At 42.2% G+C, this 13321-nt stretch overlaps 1 protein-coding gene across 1 annotated transcript in view; it reads left to right on the plus strand.

Annotated features, from left to right (window-relative positions):
• Positions 1-9154, plus strand: part of CHORDC1 (cysteine and histidine rich domain containing 1) — a 52784-nt gene extending 43630 nt beyond the window's left edge. Inside the window, exon 11 of the mRNA XM_089656552.1 lies at positions 372-9154. Within this exon, the coding sequence (XP_089512678.1) occupies positions 372-530 (159 nt within the window). The 3' untranslated portion in view covers positions 531-9154. The remainder of the gene's footprint in view (positions 1-371) is intronic.
• The last annotated feature ends 4167 nt before the right edge of the window (positions 9155-13321 follow it).

The following is a 13321-nucleotide window of genomic DNA, read 5'->3' on the forward strand; positions in this document are numbered from 1 at the left end:
ATCTGCGTCTGCCTCCGCTCACGCCCTACACGTTACGTCACGGTAGAGGGAAGAAGAGTTACAGTTCTATCAGCTTACTTTATGTCCCTGTGACACCCATACAATAAATGGGGGGATTAGTTGTAACTCCAACCGGATGGTGCAGACAGATATAAAAGTTGTCAGTTGTAACCCATGACAATACGACGCAGGGGCTCATTTGTTCTTTCAAAGACACAATAAAACGTTTTGGCTAAAGTTGACCGTTAAGTATATTCACAACCACCTGGTGCTATTCAGCTGTCATTTCACCTTTACAAATTATGTGCAACTTTTTATGGAAAGTTTTTTTTTTTTTTTTTTTTTGTTCACTTTAATCCTTATATTATCAGGTCATTGATGTCCAAAAAAGTTATGTGAGCTTAACAGCAACAAAGGTGGAAGTTTTCTTGAAAAAGGCCGAGCCAATGACCTGGGCCCGACTAGAGTTACCTCAGAAAGTTGCCCCTCCACCCCAAAACAAGGACTCTGAAGAAGCCCAAGACCCATGACGTGGGACCAGAATTAAATGTGGGCTAGTAGTGGGAATTCAAGTGTTTTTTTTCCAAGTATCATATTTTGCTGACTGAAAATTTTGTTCAAAATAAGGCTTTGTTATTCTTATTTCTCTGTGCATGTCTAGTTACACCTCCTTTTTATCAGTTTTGTCGGCAATACAAAAGCATTCCGTTCATCTGTGATCTTCATCAAGTCAATGTGATCTTTGGCCACCTACTCCCAGATAGGGCTTTGGTTGGAGAGGGGCAAAGCTTAGTCCAATGGTGGATCTTCTGCCTGGGTCCCAAAAGGGGAAACCTCCCCGCATCTCCACAATGGCTTAATAAGCATTTTAAAGCCCAAATCCATCCTCAGAAAAAATTAATGTACCTGGTTGTAAATGCTCAGTATGCATGATATCCCTATGGCCTCTCTTTGGGGCCTCAGAACTTGCCATGGAATATGTGCTGGGCCCATTACTTGGCAAGATGACACCCTGCATCACTTAGTCATTCACTCCTCAGCCTGACTGTCATGAACCTACCCTATGGGTAAGTTATAAATTGCAGAATCCTGAACTTCACAACCCCCCCCCCCCCATGACAAACGCCAACACCTTTGTCCAGCCGGTTAGCAATGTGCATTACCTCATGGGATATGTAGTCCTATAGCAAAGAAGCACATTTCTAGCTTTATTGCATGTGTACAATGCTGGTCTCCTATGGAGCCTTAACTGGCACGTGACTGCAGATTTTTAAGGCAAATTAAGGTATGTGGAGTTTATTAAAGAAAACAGTTACTTGCGTAGTGTTCATGGAACCGGGGACAGTAAAAATATTGGTATCATGGAAATGGGCTGAATTTACCCTACATTCTGATGGAGAATCTACTAGTAAGAAAAGAAATGTGCCCACTAGTGGATCATCTATTGGAATATATGGAGAGTTGTGGCCAATGATATGTCACTTGGCTGAAAACCCAAGTTCGGTCTGTCACCGTCATCTGGATTGGTGTCATATAACCAAACAAATATGAAGATCCAGACTGAACCATGTCCTCATTCACCAAAAATGAAAAATTAGCCTAGGTTTAATTAAATATTTCAGATTTTTTTTTCCTTTTTGTTAAAACTTGGTCACCCTTTTACTTCCCTTTTTTAAAGAAGCTTCAGTGTAAGAAGGTGGAAATCCATCATTTGTTGCTTACCTCCATTTAGTAATGGGGGGGCTCACTTTCCTTGGTTTTGGGACTTAACGGGTTCAAGAGCTGCAATGCTACCTTTCTGTGCAGGGCCACCTGTTGGTGAAATCTGGTCGTGCAGCTCCTACTTGTCCAGTATAATAACATTCTATAATACAACAGTTAGTGAGAACTAACTTTAAAGTGTCTTTAAAAGGAGATATATATATATTTTATTATTTTTTTTTTAATAACGTTATACTTGCCTCTTCTGTAATGGTTTTGCACAGAGTAGCCTTGATCCTCCTTTTCTGGAGTCCCTCGCTGGTGCTTTTGAGGCCCCCCTCCCACAGCAAGTCGTTTGCTATGGGATCACCTCTGTAGGATCGCTCCCGAGCCGTCTGTGTGTTCATTAATGCACAGCACACAACTCGGCCCCACCCCTTGTATCCTCCTCTGAGCCAGTGAGGAGCCAAAGAGAGAGCGCCCCTGCTCCCATGCACAGTGCTGAATGGAGATCAGGTTCAGGCAAGTATAAGGGGTGGCTAGGGAGGAGCTGCGTGCAGAAGGTTTTTACCTTGATGCATTAAGGTGGTAAAAAGCTTAATGCCTTTAGTGCCACTTTAAACTGCACAGAGGGAAAGCTAAGGTCCAGAAACGAATAAAGCATTTCCATTGAAACTAAAAATCTGCCACACATATGCTGAGGAGGCATCCATTATGTGTACTTGGAATATGTGATATCTAATGGCACAAAGTGCCTCATGCTACGCCAGTGTCACCAGTCCTAGGAAATCATTCCTTAACATTAATGCACCTGTCCTGGATGGGGTCAATGTTTCAACTGTCTCAATGCAATATATAAACGAAAAAAAAAAACAAGTTGTTAAACATTGGTGTAAATTTGTTATTCAAAGCCTTAGAGGATGTGTTAAATTTGTATTTTCACATTGTCTCATGCTATATTGTATATTTAAATATTTTGTAAATATCCTTTAGTTTGCCATGTCTGTCAGCCGGAATTATGTTTTTGATGGTTGCCTGTTTACTAACAAATTATATTTAAAGGTATAACAGAATAAATTCAGTAACTCTGCAGTTCTCATTGTAGCAAAAAGTGGAGCTGAGGTCTGTCCTGACCAATCGGTGCTACCTCCTGGATTTTTTGTGAAAATTATTAAATATAATCTGTAAATTGATTTGTTGCCATGGGGAGAGCTGCAATGTTTCTCCTCTTTCAAGGGCCACTGTACCTCTTAAACGAGTTAAATGATGTTGTATTGAAATGTTCCTGTGCCTGTACAGAAGTTGAAATATTTGCCATCTTATGGAACTTTGCTGCATAGCTGCTTCTTTTATGTGAGCTGCTAGATTAGACAACAAATTGACAGTTTTCTACTGTTGAATTACTGGACCGGAAGTCATGTGTGCTGGAAAATAATGTTTTAGACTATATTATCCTTATTGTGCAGGAGAATGTTAATCAAAGGTCATCAGCATTTGTATCCAATAGCAGATGTCTATGTGATGTTTGCATATGAATTACAGATGTCCTTCTGTTAAATCTCAACCTCCAGCACTTGTAGTTTAGAGATGTTAGCAATCATGCACATCCTAACTAAGGCCAAGCTGACACACCAAAAATCAATATCTATGTAAACTATATGGCTAAAACTTTGTGGATACTTGGCCATCTCACCTATGTGAGCTTCTTGATTATACCATTCTTAAACTACACAGGTATTAAGACAATTGTGGGTTTTCAAAATAATAAATGTACATACTTGCCTAGTTGTCTGCAACATCGGTCCCCCCGCTGCCTCCAAGCTTGAAAACTGAGCGATCAAAGACCGCTGATCGCTCAGTTCTCGGTCCCCTCGGAGCAGAGAGCGGTGGCTGTCAATGACTTCTCTGTACTCTGTCTCTTCAGTGCTTACTGGAGCATCTGTTTGTGCAGGGAGACTGCAATGGCTGGACCAGGATCTCAGCAGCATGCTGTGATTCTGAGTCAACTGCTGGTTATGGATTTGGGCCGATTCTGACATTAAAGTCAGAGTCTGGACTGGTTGAGTGACGTCATCCAACAACAGACTTTAGCCCACTGTTGACTGAATCTGGGTCATAGGAGTGCATGACTAAGTGCGCTCCTGTGACCCACAGAAGTGGAGCCAAAAGTGCTTTCAGCCTTCACTCTTATGGATAGGTTCTTCAAAAGATTTTGGAGTGTTGTCTATGTGAATTTGAGCCTATTCTGCCAAAAGAGCATTTGTTGGATCAGCTGCTGGATTTTGGATCAGCAGGCCATGCTGAAAATTGGCATTTCTATTAACCCCAATCTCATGTCTTTATGGAGCTTGCTTTGTGTACAGGGGCACAGTCATGGTGAAGCAGAAAAGGGCCTTCCCCAAACTGTTAGCACAAGGTTGTGAGTGTACAATTCTTTGTCCCCTTCAACAGAAACATTTTAACTTTCTCATTTGGAGACGAGTTTATATAATGTGTGATGGTCAGGTGTCCACATTTTTGGCAGCATTGTCTATTTTGAAGACCATACTAGCAGCAGACTGTCTTTGTTCTGTTCAAGCTCTAAAATGCCCTTGTCACAATTGGTTGTTATCTAATTTTGGATCTTTAGCTTTTCTGTTGCTGTGTCTAGAAATCAAACTCTAACATGCTAAGCAGCTATTCTTGTGATGTCGCAGAATTTTTATTTTTTTTGGGGGGGGGGGATTAAGGATAGTAATTTTTTTGAGAATCTCCCGAACTTTTACACATTGTCCAGAACTGTTATTAAAACTTTTTACATGAACCGTTTAACTGATCTGTGTAGTCTACTGCTTTTTAACTTTCTGTCCGGTAAATCAGTCATAGAATCCTACAGTTAATCTGGCTAATTCCTTGATGGAAAATCAGAATTGTTTTTGGTCAAATTTAATGTAAGAATGTTTATAAACGTTTTTTTGTATGACTTTCATCAGAATGTTTAAAATCTTCATTTGACAGACATTTCATGCAGGTTGCTTTTGTGACATTGTTCAGACAACATTCAGGGGTTAGCAATAGGAGCCTAGTAGTAGTGATAGCTGCTTACTTACAGACTCCCTCTCTCTAATTGATACTCCATGCAAAGCTTTATGAACCTGAGGAAGAGGTTGTATCCCTCCCTAAAGACTGTGTGTCTTTAAACTGAGCTAAACCACCAGGATTCAAATTATTGTCTTTACAGCACTGAAGAAAAAAAAAACTGCAGAAAACTTGCTGTCACAAGACCTTATAGCTTCACCTGATTGGCTGCAGCTCTTAAATATGAAATACTCTTATGCTGTGTTTCCTATTTATCAGTCTACAAAATATAAAACATTACAATATTCTGTCAGCAGCCAATCCTAATTTCCTGATTGCATGGGAGACAGAGAAAGGAATCCCGTACAAAAGAGTTGTGTTTAAAGCTGAACTCCAGTTGGTTAAAAAAAAAAAAAAATCTCCTTTAGGTAGTACCTCACTTCCCATTGAAGAGAGCTGTAATGCTAGGTTAGTCTAGGAAGGTAACAGACAGATTAAAGCGGATTTCTAGTCATTTTTGTGTTTTCTTAAAAGTCAGCAGCTACAAAAACTGTAGCTGCTGACTTTTAATAAACACACACTTGCCTGTCCCAGAGTCCAGCAATGTGTTTGCCTGCGCTGTCCCTTCTCTCCCTGGCGCCGGCATCTCAGCTGTGGGCACCAGGCTGTGACAGCTTGTGGCTTCACAGCTGGGTGCCCACTGCGCATGCGTGAGTCGTGCTGCGCATCCCGATTGGTCTGGCAGTCTTCTGGGACCTGTGAAGTGTCCCAGAAGACTGCGGGAGGAAGGAGGGGGGCCGAACCTCTGGCTTACTTCGCCGCTGCAAACTGAGACGGATGTGGGAGTGGGTACCTGTCAAAACCAAGTGTCTTCTCCCCCCCCAAAAAGTGCCAAATATGGCAGTGGCGGGGGAGGAGGCAAACAAGCTGAGCTTCCACTTTTGGATGGAACTCTGCTTTAACTTGCGTTACTTCTCGCTGCTCCCACATGTTTCTTCTCCACCAGATGTCTGCTCTCATGAAGCCACTCGTGGCCGTCCCCTTGCTGATGTCATCATATACAGTGCAACACCAGCTGTGCTGCATTATATGTGGGGACACTTGAGGACCAGCCCACATTCTAGGGCAGGAGTGGAGAACAATGGCTGCCAAGGGAGCAAAGAATAAGGTAAGAATTCACCTCTAGACTAAATAAGCATTAGAGCCTTACCATGGGGAAGGGGTGCTTGAAAAGTCCAATTTTAATTTCTTTTCTAGAAACACTGAAAAGGAGAATGTGGTTGGTTCCTGTGAGCAGTACACCTGGTGCACACAGAATCTAGTGCAGCTGTGCATGATAGCCCATCGGCTCCTAGCCTCAACTCAATTAAGCTTTGACAAAAAAAACGAGAAGCTGATTCGTTTTTATGTACAGCTAGACCAAATTCTGTGTGCACCAGTTTTAGTAAATCTCCCCTAAAGACTCTTGCAGACTATCTGCAAGTGTCATTTTACATAGGTGCAGCTGCATTTTGATAGCTGCTCCTCCCTGTGTATTTATGGGTTGTCACTTTGATAGCTGGTAATAACAGCAGGTGGAGAGAATTTGGATGTAAGCGATGCTTCCTGAAAACTGCAATTCTTTTTTCTTTGTTGTTGTAATTCTTATATTCAAAATCCTTAAAGTGGGACTGTACTCGCCTAGAATCCAGTGATACACCGTCCCCGGAACTTGCTGCCATCACTGACCCCTTCTGGTCACCAGCTTCTGCGTCGCAATCGCCGGCTGCTGTCATTGGCTGAGTGTAGATAATATTCCCATGCATGCGCAGAAGTTCGTTAGATTCGGCATCGACAAATTTGTGCAGTGATCTGCACTTGCACAGCTTATTGTACAAGGGTGGACAGGCAGGTAAGTAGCTTTAATGCAGAAGAGACAAAACAGGCATCATCTGCATTAAAATCCTGCCTGTTGCCCATTTTCATTGTGGAGCCTAAAGTTCCACTTTAAATGATTGATGAGGCTTACAGTGCCTTGAAAAAGTATTCATACCCCTTGAAATTTTCCACATTTTGTCATGTTACAACCAAAAATGTAAATGTATTTTATTGGGATTTTATGTGATAGACCAACAAGTGGAACATAATTGTGAAGTGGAAGGGAAATGATAAATAGTTTTCAACACTTTTTACAAATAAATGAAAAATGTGGTGTGCATTTGTATTCAGCCAATTGGATTTAGGTCTGAACTTTGGGCCATTCTAACACATGAATATGCTTTGATCTAAACCGTTCCATTGTAGCTTTGGTTGGATGCTTCGGGTCGTTGTCCTGCTGGAAGGTGATCTCTGCCCCAGTCTTAAAAGAAAATCTGTTAGAGCCCGCAAAAGATTTAAAATTGCCCTTTATTTGGCTTCATCCTTCGTCCCATCAACTCATAGCAGCTTCCCTGTCCCTGCTGAAGAAAAGCATCTCAGCAACATGATACTGCCACCACCATGTTTCACGGTGGGGATTGTGTGTCCAGGGTGATGTGCAGTGTTAGTTTCTCGCCACACATAGCATTTTGCTTCTAAGCCAGAAAGTTCAATTTTGGTCTCATCTGACCAGAGCACCTTCTTCCACATGTTTGCTGTGTCCCCCACATGGCTTCTTGCAAACGGGAATTCTTATGGCTCTTTAAACAATGGCTGTCATCTTGCCACTCTTCCATTAAGGCCAGATTTGTGGAGTGCACTACTAATAGTTGTCCTGTGGACAGATTCTCCCACCTGAGCTGTAGATTTCTGCAGCTCCTCCAGAGTTACCATGGGCCTCTTAGCTGCTTCTCTGATTAATGGTCTCCTTGCCTGGCCTGTCAGTTTAGGTGGACGGCCATGTCTTGGTAGGTTTGCAGTTGTGCCATACTCTTTCCATTTTCCGATGATGGATTGAACTCTGAGATGTTAAAAGCTTGAGATTTTTTTTTTTATAACCTAACCCTGCTTTAAACTTCTCCACAACTTTGTCCCCGACCTGTCTGCTGTGTTCTTTGGCTTTCATGATGCTGTTTGTTCACTAATGTTCTCTAACAAACCTCTGAAGTCTTCACAGAACAGCTGTATTTATACTGAGATTACATTACACACAGGTGGACTCTATTTAATAATTAAGGGACTTCTACAGGCATTGGTTCCACTAGATTTTAGTTAGGGGTATTGGAGTAAAGGGGACTGAATACAATTGCATGCCCCACTTTTCAGATATTTGTAAAAATTTTGAAAACCATGTATCATTTTTCTTCCACAATTATGTGCCATGTTGTGCTGGTCTATCACATAAAACCCCAATACAATATATTTGTTTTGGTTGTAACATGACAAAATGTGGAAAATTTAATTTTCAAAGGGTATGAATACTTTTTCAAGGCACTGTACCAGTCCTGCCTGCAGTGACTACGGTCGTCACACTCTTTATTAGCTATACCCTCTGAAGAGTCTTTAACACTTCCCACACCCACCAACTGCGGTGTCACTCCGGTGTCCCTGTGAGGCTGTGGTAAGGTAAGCAGTTTGCTGGTGAAACCACAGCAATGCAGTGGGAAACCATGCATTAGACACACTGGAAAGCATGTCCGTAACCATTGTGTCTCTAGAACCAGGTTGGTAACCTGTGCAAGAGAAAGTTCTCACCCACAGTAGGTACTGCATGGTTAGGATATTGGAATGAACAAAACTGACTTAAAGGGTAAGTCTTCCAAAAACAAATACTTCAACTGGGGTGGGTGCTTGCCCACAGTCATTATGATAGTGTCTCACTCTTCTCCCTGCATATATTGTGTGTGGCTATATGTATGTAGAATCCATCAGGAAAAGCATGCTCCTGCTCCCACCTCCTAGGCTGGCTGCACAATACTTGTGGAAGAGCTGCAATTGGCGACTGAGAACACTTGTGTTCCTCCAAAACTCAGATATCTGTTCTATTTTGGGACGCCTTCTCCGTGGAGTGGGTGGCAATGGCAGCTGTTGTTTTTATACTTCACAACTGCCTTTTTTTCTGAACATTTGAATGCTATTTATAAAATATTTTTTTTTATACAATATAAGTCTGCTATAAGTTAATGGTGAAAGGACAAAAACATTATTGAATCCAGAATGACCAGACTGTTGCCTTTACCTCTTCAACAGATTGCTGTCAATACAACGCACATTTTTTTTTTTTTCTTTTCTCTTTAATTGTTGTAATTGCTTTTATTCCTGAAATTTTGCACGTGTAGTAGGATAGAAGCCTGCAAGGAAACTGTTTAAACTTTTTAGCAAATTGTTGGTTTCTCAGTTCCTAGAACCTGCACTCTGTCAATTATCTATAAAATGTATTGCTCTTTTCAGAATGTCTTGACTGATGTTTAAATAAAAAATATGGTTATATTTTCTTTTACCCGTGTTGATTTATTTTAAATGTTTTCTTTATATTGACATAGCAACATGCAACTTATATATTCAGTCTATTGAATACACTGATCAGCCATAACTTATGACCACTCACCCAATAGTGAGTAAGTCATCTCTTTTGCCACCAAAGCAGACTTGATCCATCGAGGCATGGACTCCACTAGACCTCTGAAGGTATGACATGGTGTCTGACACCAAGCTGTCAATAGCAGATCCTTTAAGTCCTGTAAGTCACAAGGTGGGGCCTCCATGGATTGGACTTGTTTCAGCACATCCCACAGATAAAGGTAAGGCAAGTGAGCGCAAAGCACAAAATATCGGCAGCTAGCATATAAGGCAATCCTCAGCACCTCAGATCAGAATACAAATAATTAGAGTATGCAGCGCCATAAATAAATGATGTAATACTAAACACTAAGTCTCAGCATATCCGCTGGAACATGATATCAACAAATTGAGTATAAAAAGTCTGATATGTGATGAATAAACACAGTAAAAAGTTCCTGTGGATTGAACACATGTGAAATATACACAAATAGCAGGAGCTTCAGATGTTCACTTGATCATAAATCCTGAAGAATCTAGTACAATAATGCGCTTACCACAGGAACATACAAACTGAGCGTTGTATGCATGTCATCAGGTATACCATCAGCGACTGGAAAGGCCTGGACAGCAATGCGGACAGTAACCGGTCATCCATGGTAGACACTCGGGGGGCCTCAGCAAACACTCGGGGGTCACATCTGGTTCACTGGTGGGTCCAACGACGTCCAGTCTCCTGGTGGTAACGAAAGCCATGATTCACTCGTAGGGGGCGCCGCTGTTGCGCACCGAGCTGAGCGAATCACGGCTTTCGTTACCACCAGGAGACTGGACGTCGTTGGACCCACCGGTGAACCAGATGTGACCCCCGAGTGTTTGCTGAGGCCCCCCGAGTGTCTACCATGGATGACCGGTTACTGTCCGCATTGCTGTCCAGGCCTTTCCAGTCGCTGATGGTATACCTGATGACATGCATACAACGCTCAGTTTGTATGTTCCTGTGGTAAGCGCATTATTGTACTAGATTCTTCAGGATTTATGATCAAGTGAACATCTGAAGCTCCTGCTATTTGTGTATATTTCACGTGTTCAATCCACAGGAACTTTTTACTGTGTTTATTCATCACATATCAGACTTTTTATACTCAATTTGTTGATATTATGTTCCAGCGGATATGCTGAGACTTAGTGTTTAGTATTACATCCCAGAGATGCTTGATTTGAGATCTGTAGAATTTGGAGGCAAAGTCATTACATTTCTCAAATCATTCTTGAACCATTTTTGCAGTTTGGCAAGATGCATTATCCTGCTGAAAGAGGCCTCTGCCTTCACTGAATACCCTTTCCATGAAGGGGTGTGCTTGGTCAGCAACAATGTTTAGGAAGATTGTACTTGTCAAAGTAACATCCACATGAATGACAAGACCCAAGGTTTCCCAACAGAACATTGCCCAAAACACTACCTCTGCCAACTTGCCTTGTGCCCAATTGTAGGTACTTTTTGCTGTGGACATGGGTCAGCATGGGCACCCTGACCTGAACTGTGTCTATACAGCCCCATACACCGCAAACTGCAATACCCATTCTTTCTGATTTCAACATGTCAACTTCAGGACAACATTCTAGTTGCCTAGTAAATCCCACTGACTTTCAGATGCCATCATAATGGTTTGTCTGATGGATGGATACAGTGTGTGTTTATCAAAGGGCTGGGTGTCTACCATTGGTAAACTGATTGTGGTTGCAATGTTTTGCAGGCTCAAATGCAAAAAATGATTGGCTGTCGCAGCTGTCACATGATTGGAAAGCTCCCAAGCACAAGTGGAAATCAGGAGCTTTCTGTTAACCGCCGCTAACTGTGCAGGGCACGCACTCGGCACAGCTGTTTATCTTTAGGTAAACATATATGCTGCCTCTCGGCATTAAAGTGGATCTAAACCTTTAAGGTTTTTCACTTTAATGCGTTCTATGCATTAAGGTGAAAAACCTTCTGTGTTACAGTACCCCCCAGCCCCCGTTTTCCTACCTGAGCCAGATCCGATCCAGCGATGCACATGAGAGCAGTGTCTCCCTCCTTTATGGTCAGATTGATAGCAATGCACTGATGTTAATCAAATGATGTGACACAGGAGTGGGGGGTGAGGCTGAGCCACCTGCTCTGTCTCAATGGACGTAGACAGTTTGCTCGGGAGAGAGCCCACACGTGTACCCCCATGTAAAGCGGCTTTCCTGCCAAAGCGGAGGTGCCAGGAGCACCAGCGGGGGACCACAGAAGATGAGGATCAGGGCTGCACAAACCATTGCACAGAGCAGGTAAGTGTGGACGTGTTTGTTATTTTAGTTAAAAGAAAAATAAAGTTTACTATTTTAAGGCCCACCCGCCAAGAGGCCGCGTATATGCATACAGCTGGCAGGAAGGAATTAAATATAGGTGGAATATTTCTTTAATTCATTACTTCCACCAGCGCACCTGACTCTAAACACAAACCAAAAATGAGCATAATACACTTGTACACTCGTTCCTGAATTCTTCTCCATCCGACTCAATGATACAGTATATGGATAAAAGTTTGCCGGTAACAGACCATTACACCTATATGAGCTTGTTGGACATCTCATTTGTGTCTAAACTACAGAAACAAATGTAATATTTTACAGTTCAGTGGTCTCTAGAAGTGGTAAGTGCTTCAGTTTCTTTTTAGGGTTTTTCCCTTTATTTGCACCACCATTAACACACTTCTCGTCATAGGGTGACAACACTGTTCATTGTACTGTTTTTTTGTTTTGTTTTTTTTATGGAGGACCATTGTTGTCATCCTAGTACAGAACGTTTGTTAGGTCAAGCGAATGGCTCCCCAGCTCCTCATCTTTATAAAATGGTGGTGGATCTCAGGGATAGAGAACAGCAGCAGAGTTGGTGCACATGCATTTAGCAGTCGTGTGATTGCTCAGTTCTTGGTCTTAGCGCTGGTGGGTAACAGCTGCAGCACATAGGTGAGTATTTATGGTTGTTTTTATATCCTGCACATCTCCTTTAAGGTTTCAATTGCCACATCAGGCTAGCATCAGCTTTTAGAGCAAAGATAGATGTACATCTCCAGGTCGGCAAACAATATAGTGCTCTGTAAGGGAACAGCGTGCAGATCTGGCTCCTACCGCAATCACTAGGAGGCATGGAGGAGGATGACTGCACACCCGAAGATAAAAGTCATGATAAGGCATCTGACATGAAACACGTCAACCTTGTTCTCTGTGCGTCTGTGCTGTTTGAGGTTTTAAATTGTTACAGTAAAGAAGTAGGACATTTATCTTTGGGTGTGTGGTCATCCGCCTCCATTTCTTCTAGCAACATTTAGAGGTTTGATCTAAACTCCAGACCAATTACTTAATACATAGTTGAAATTACCTATTTCTTACCTGCTAAAATTGTTGTATTCTGTACAGCCAGTCTAATGATCTAAATCAGTGTTTTTCAACCTTTTTTCAGTCAAGGCACCGTTAAAGTTATGAACAATCTTGAGGCACCCTTTAAAATTATAGACAGTCTCAAGGCACCCCATTCTAATAGTTTTACCTAATGCAGCAACACCCACATATGTAGGACACTCAATGTTAGAGGGGAGTTATTCTTCCAAAGCAAGTAGACTTTTGCCCACTGATACTGAATAGTATTCTGGTGTTTCTCCCTCAGTTTTTCTCTATCACTCAGCTAATTTGACCCCATTACTGACAGAGAAGGGGAGGGCAGGATCAAACAAGGACGATGTCCTGGGGACCAACAACCTTCATATCAACTGAGGGTGTCTTTAGTGGTTAGGACTCCAGTGGCTAGAAGGTTGTAATGGCGCACAATGAAAACTATGGCTTTCTATAACTAAAAGGCAGGCTTGATCCACCTGCTGGCTTGTATTAAAGTTTTGGGCACTTTTTAGGTATTTTGCCAAGGCACCATGGTTGGAAAAGGCTGATCTAAATATCCCCATCATGGGTCCCAGGCTTATCTGGGTGTTCAAGACCTCCATGGCAGGGTATGGATGTATGAATGTGGAAGCACTATGCTAGGAGCACTTCTGGGTTCAGAGCTGTGAAACTGTTGGCTCTGGTCATG

The sequence above is a fragment of the Staurois parvus genome, unplaced genomic scaffold, assembly GCF_062004578.1.
Source record: "Staurois parvus isolate SC_StPar_1 unplaced genomic scaffold, SC_StPar_1.0 ptg000027l, whole genome shotgun sequence".
NCBI lineage: Eukaryota > Metazoa > Chordata > Amphibia > Anura > Ranidae > Staurois > Staurois parvus.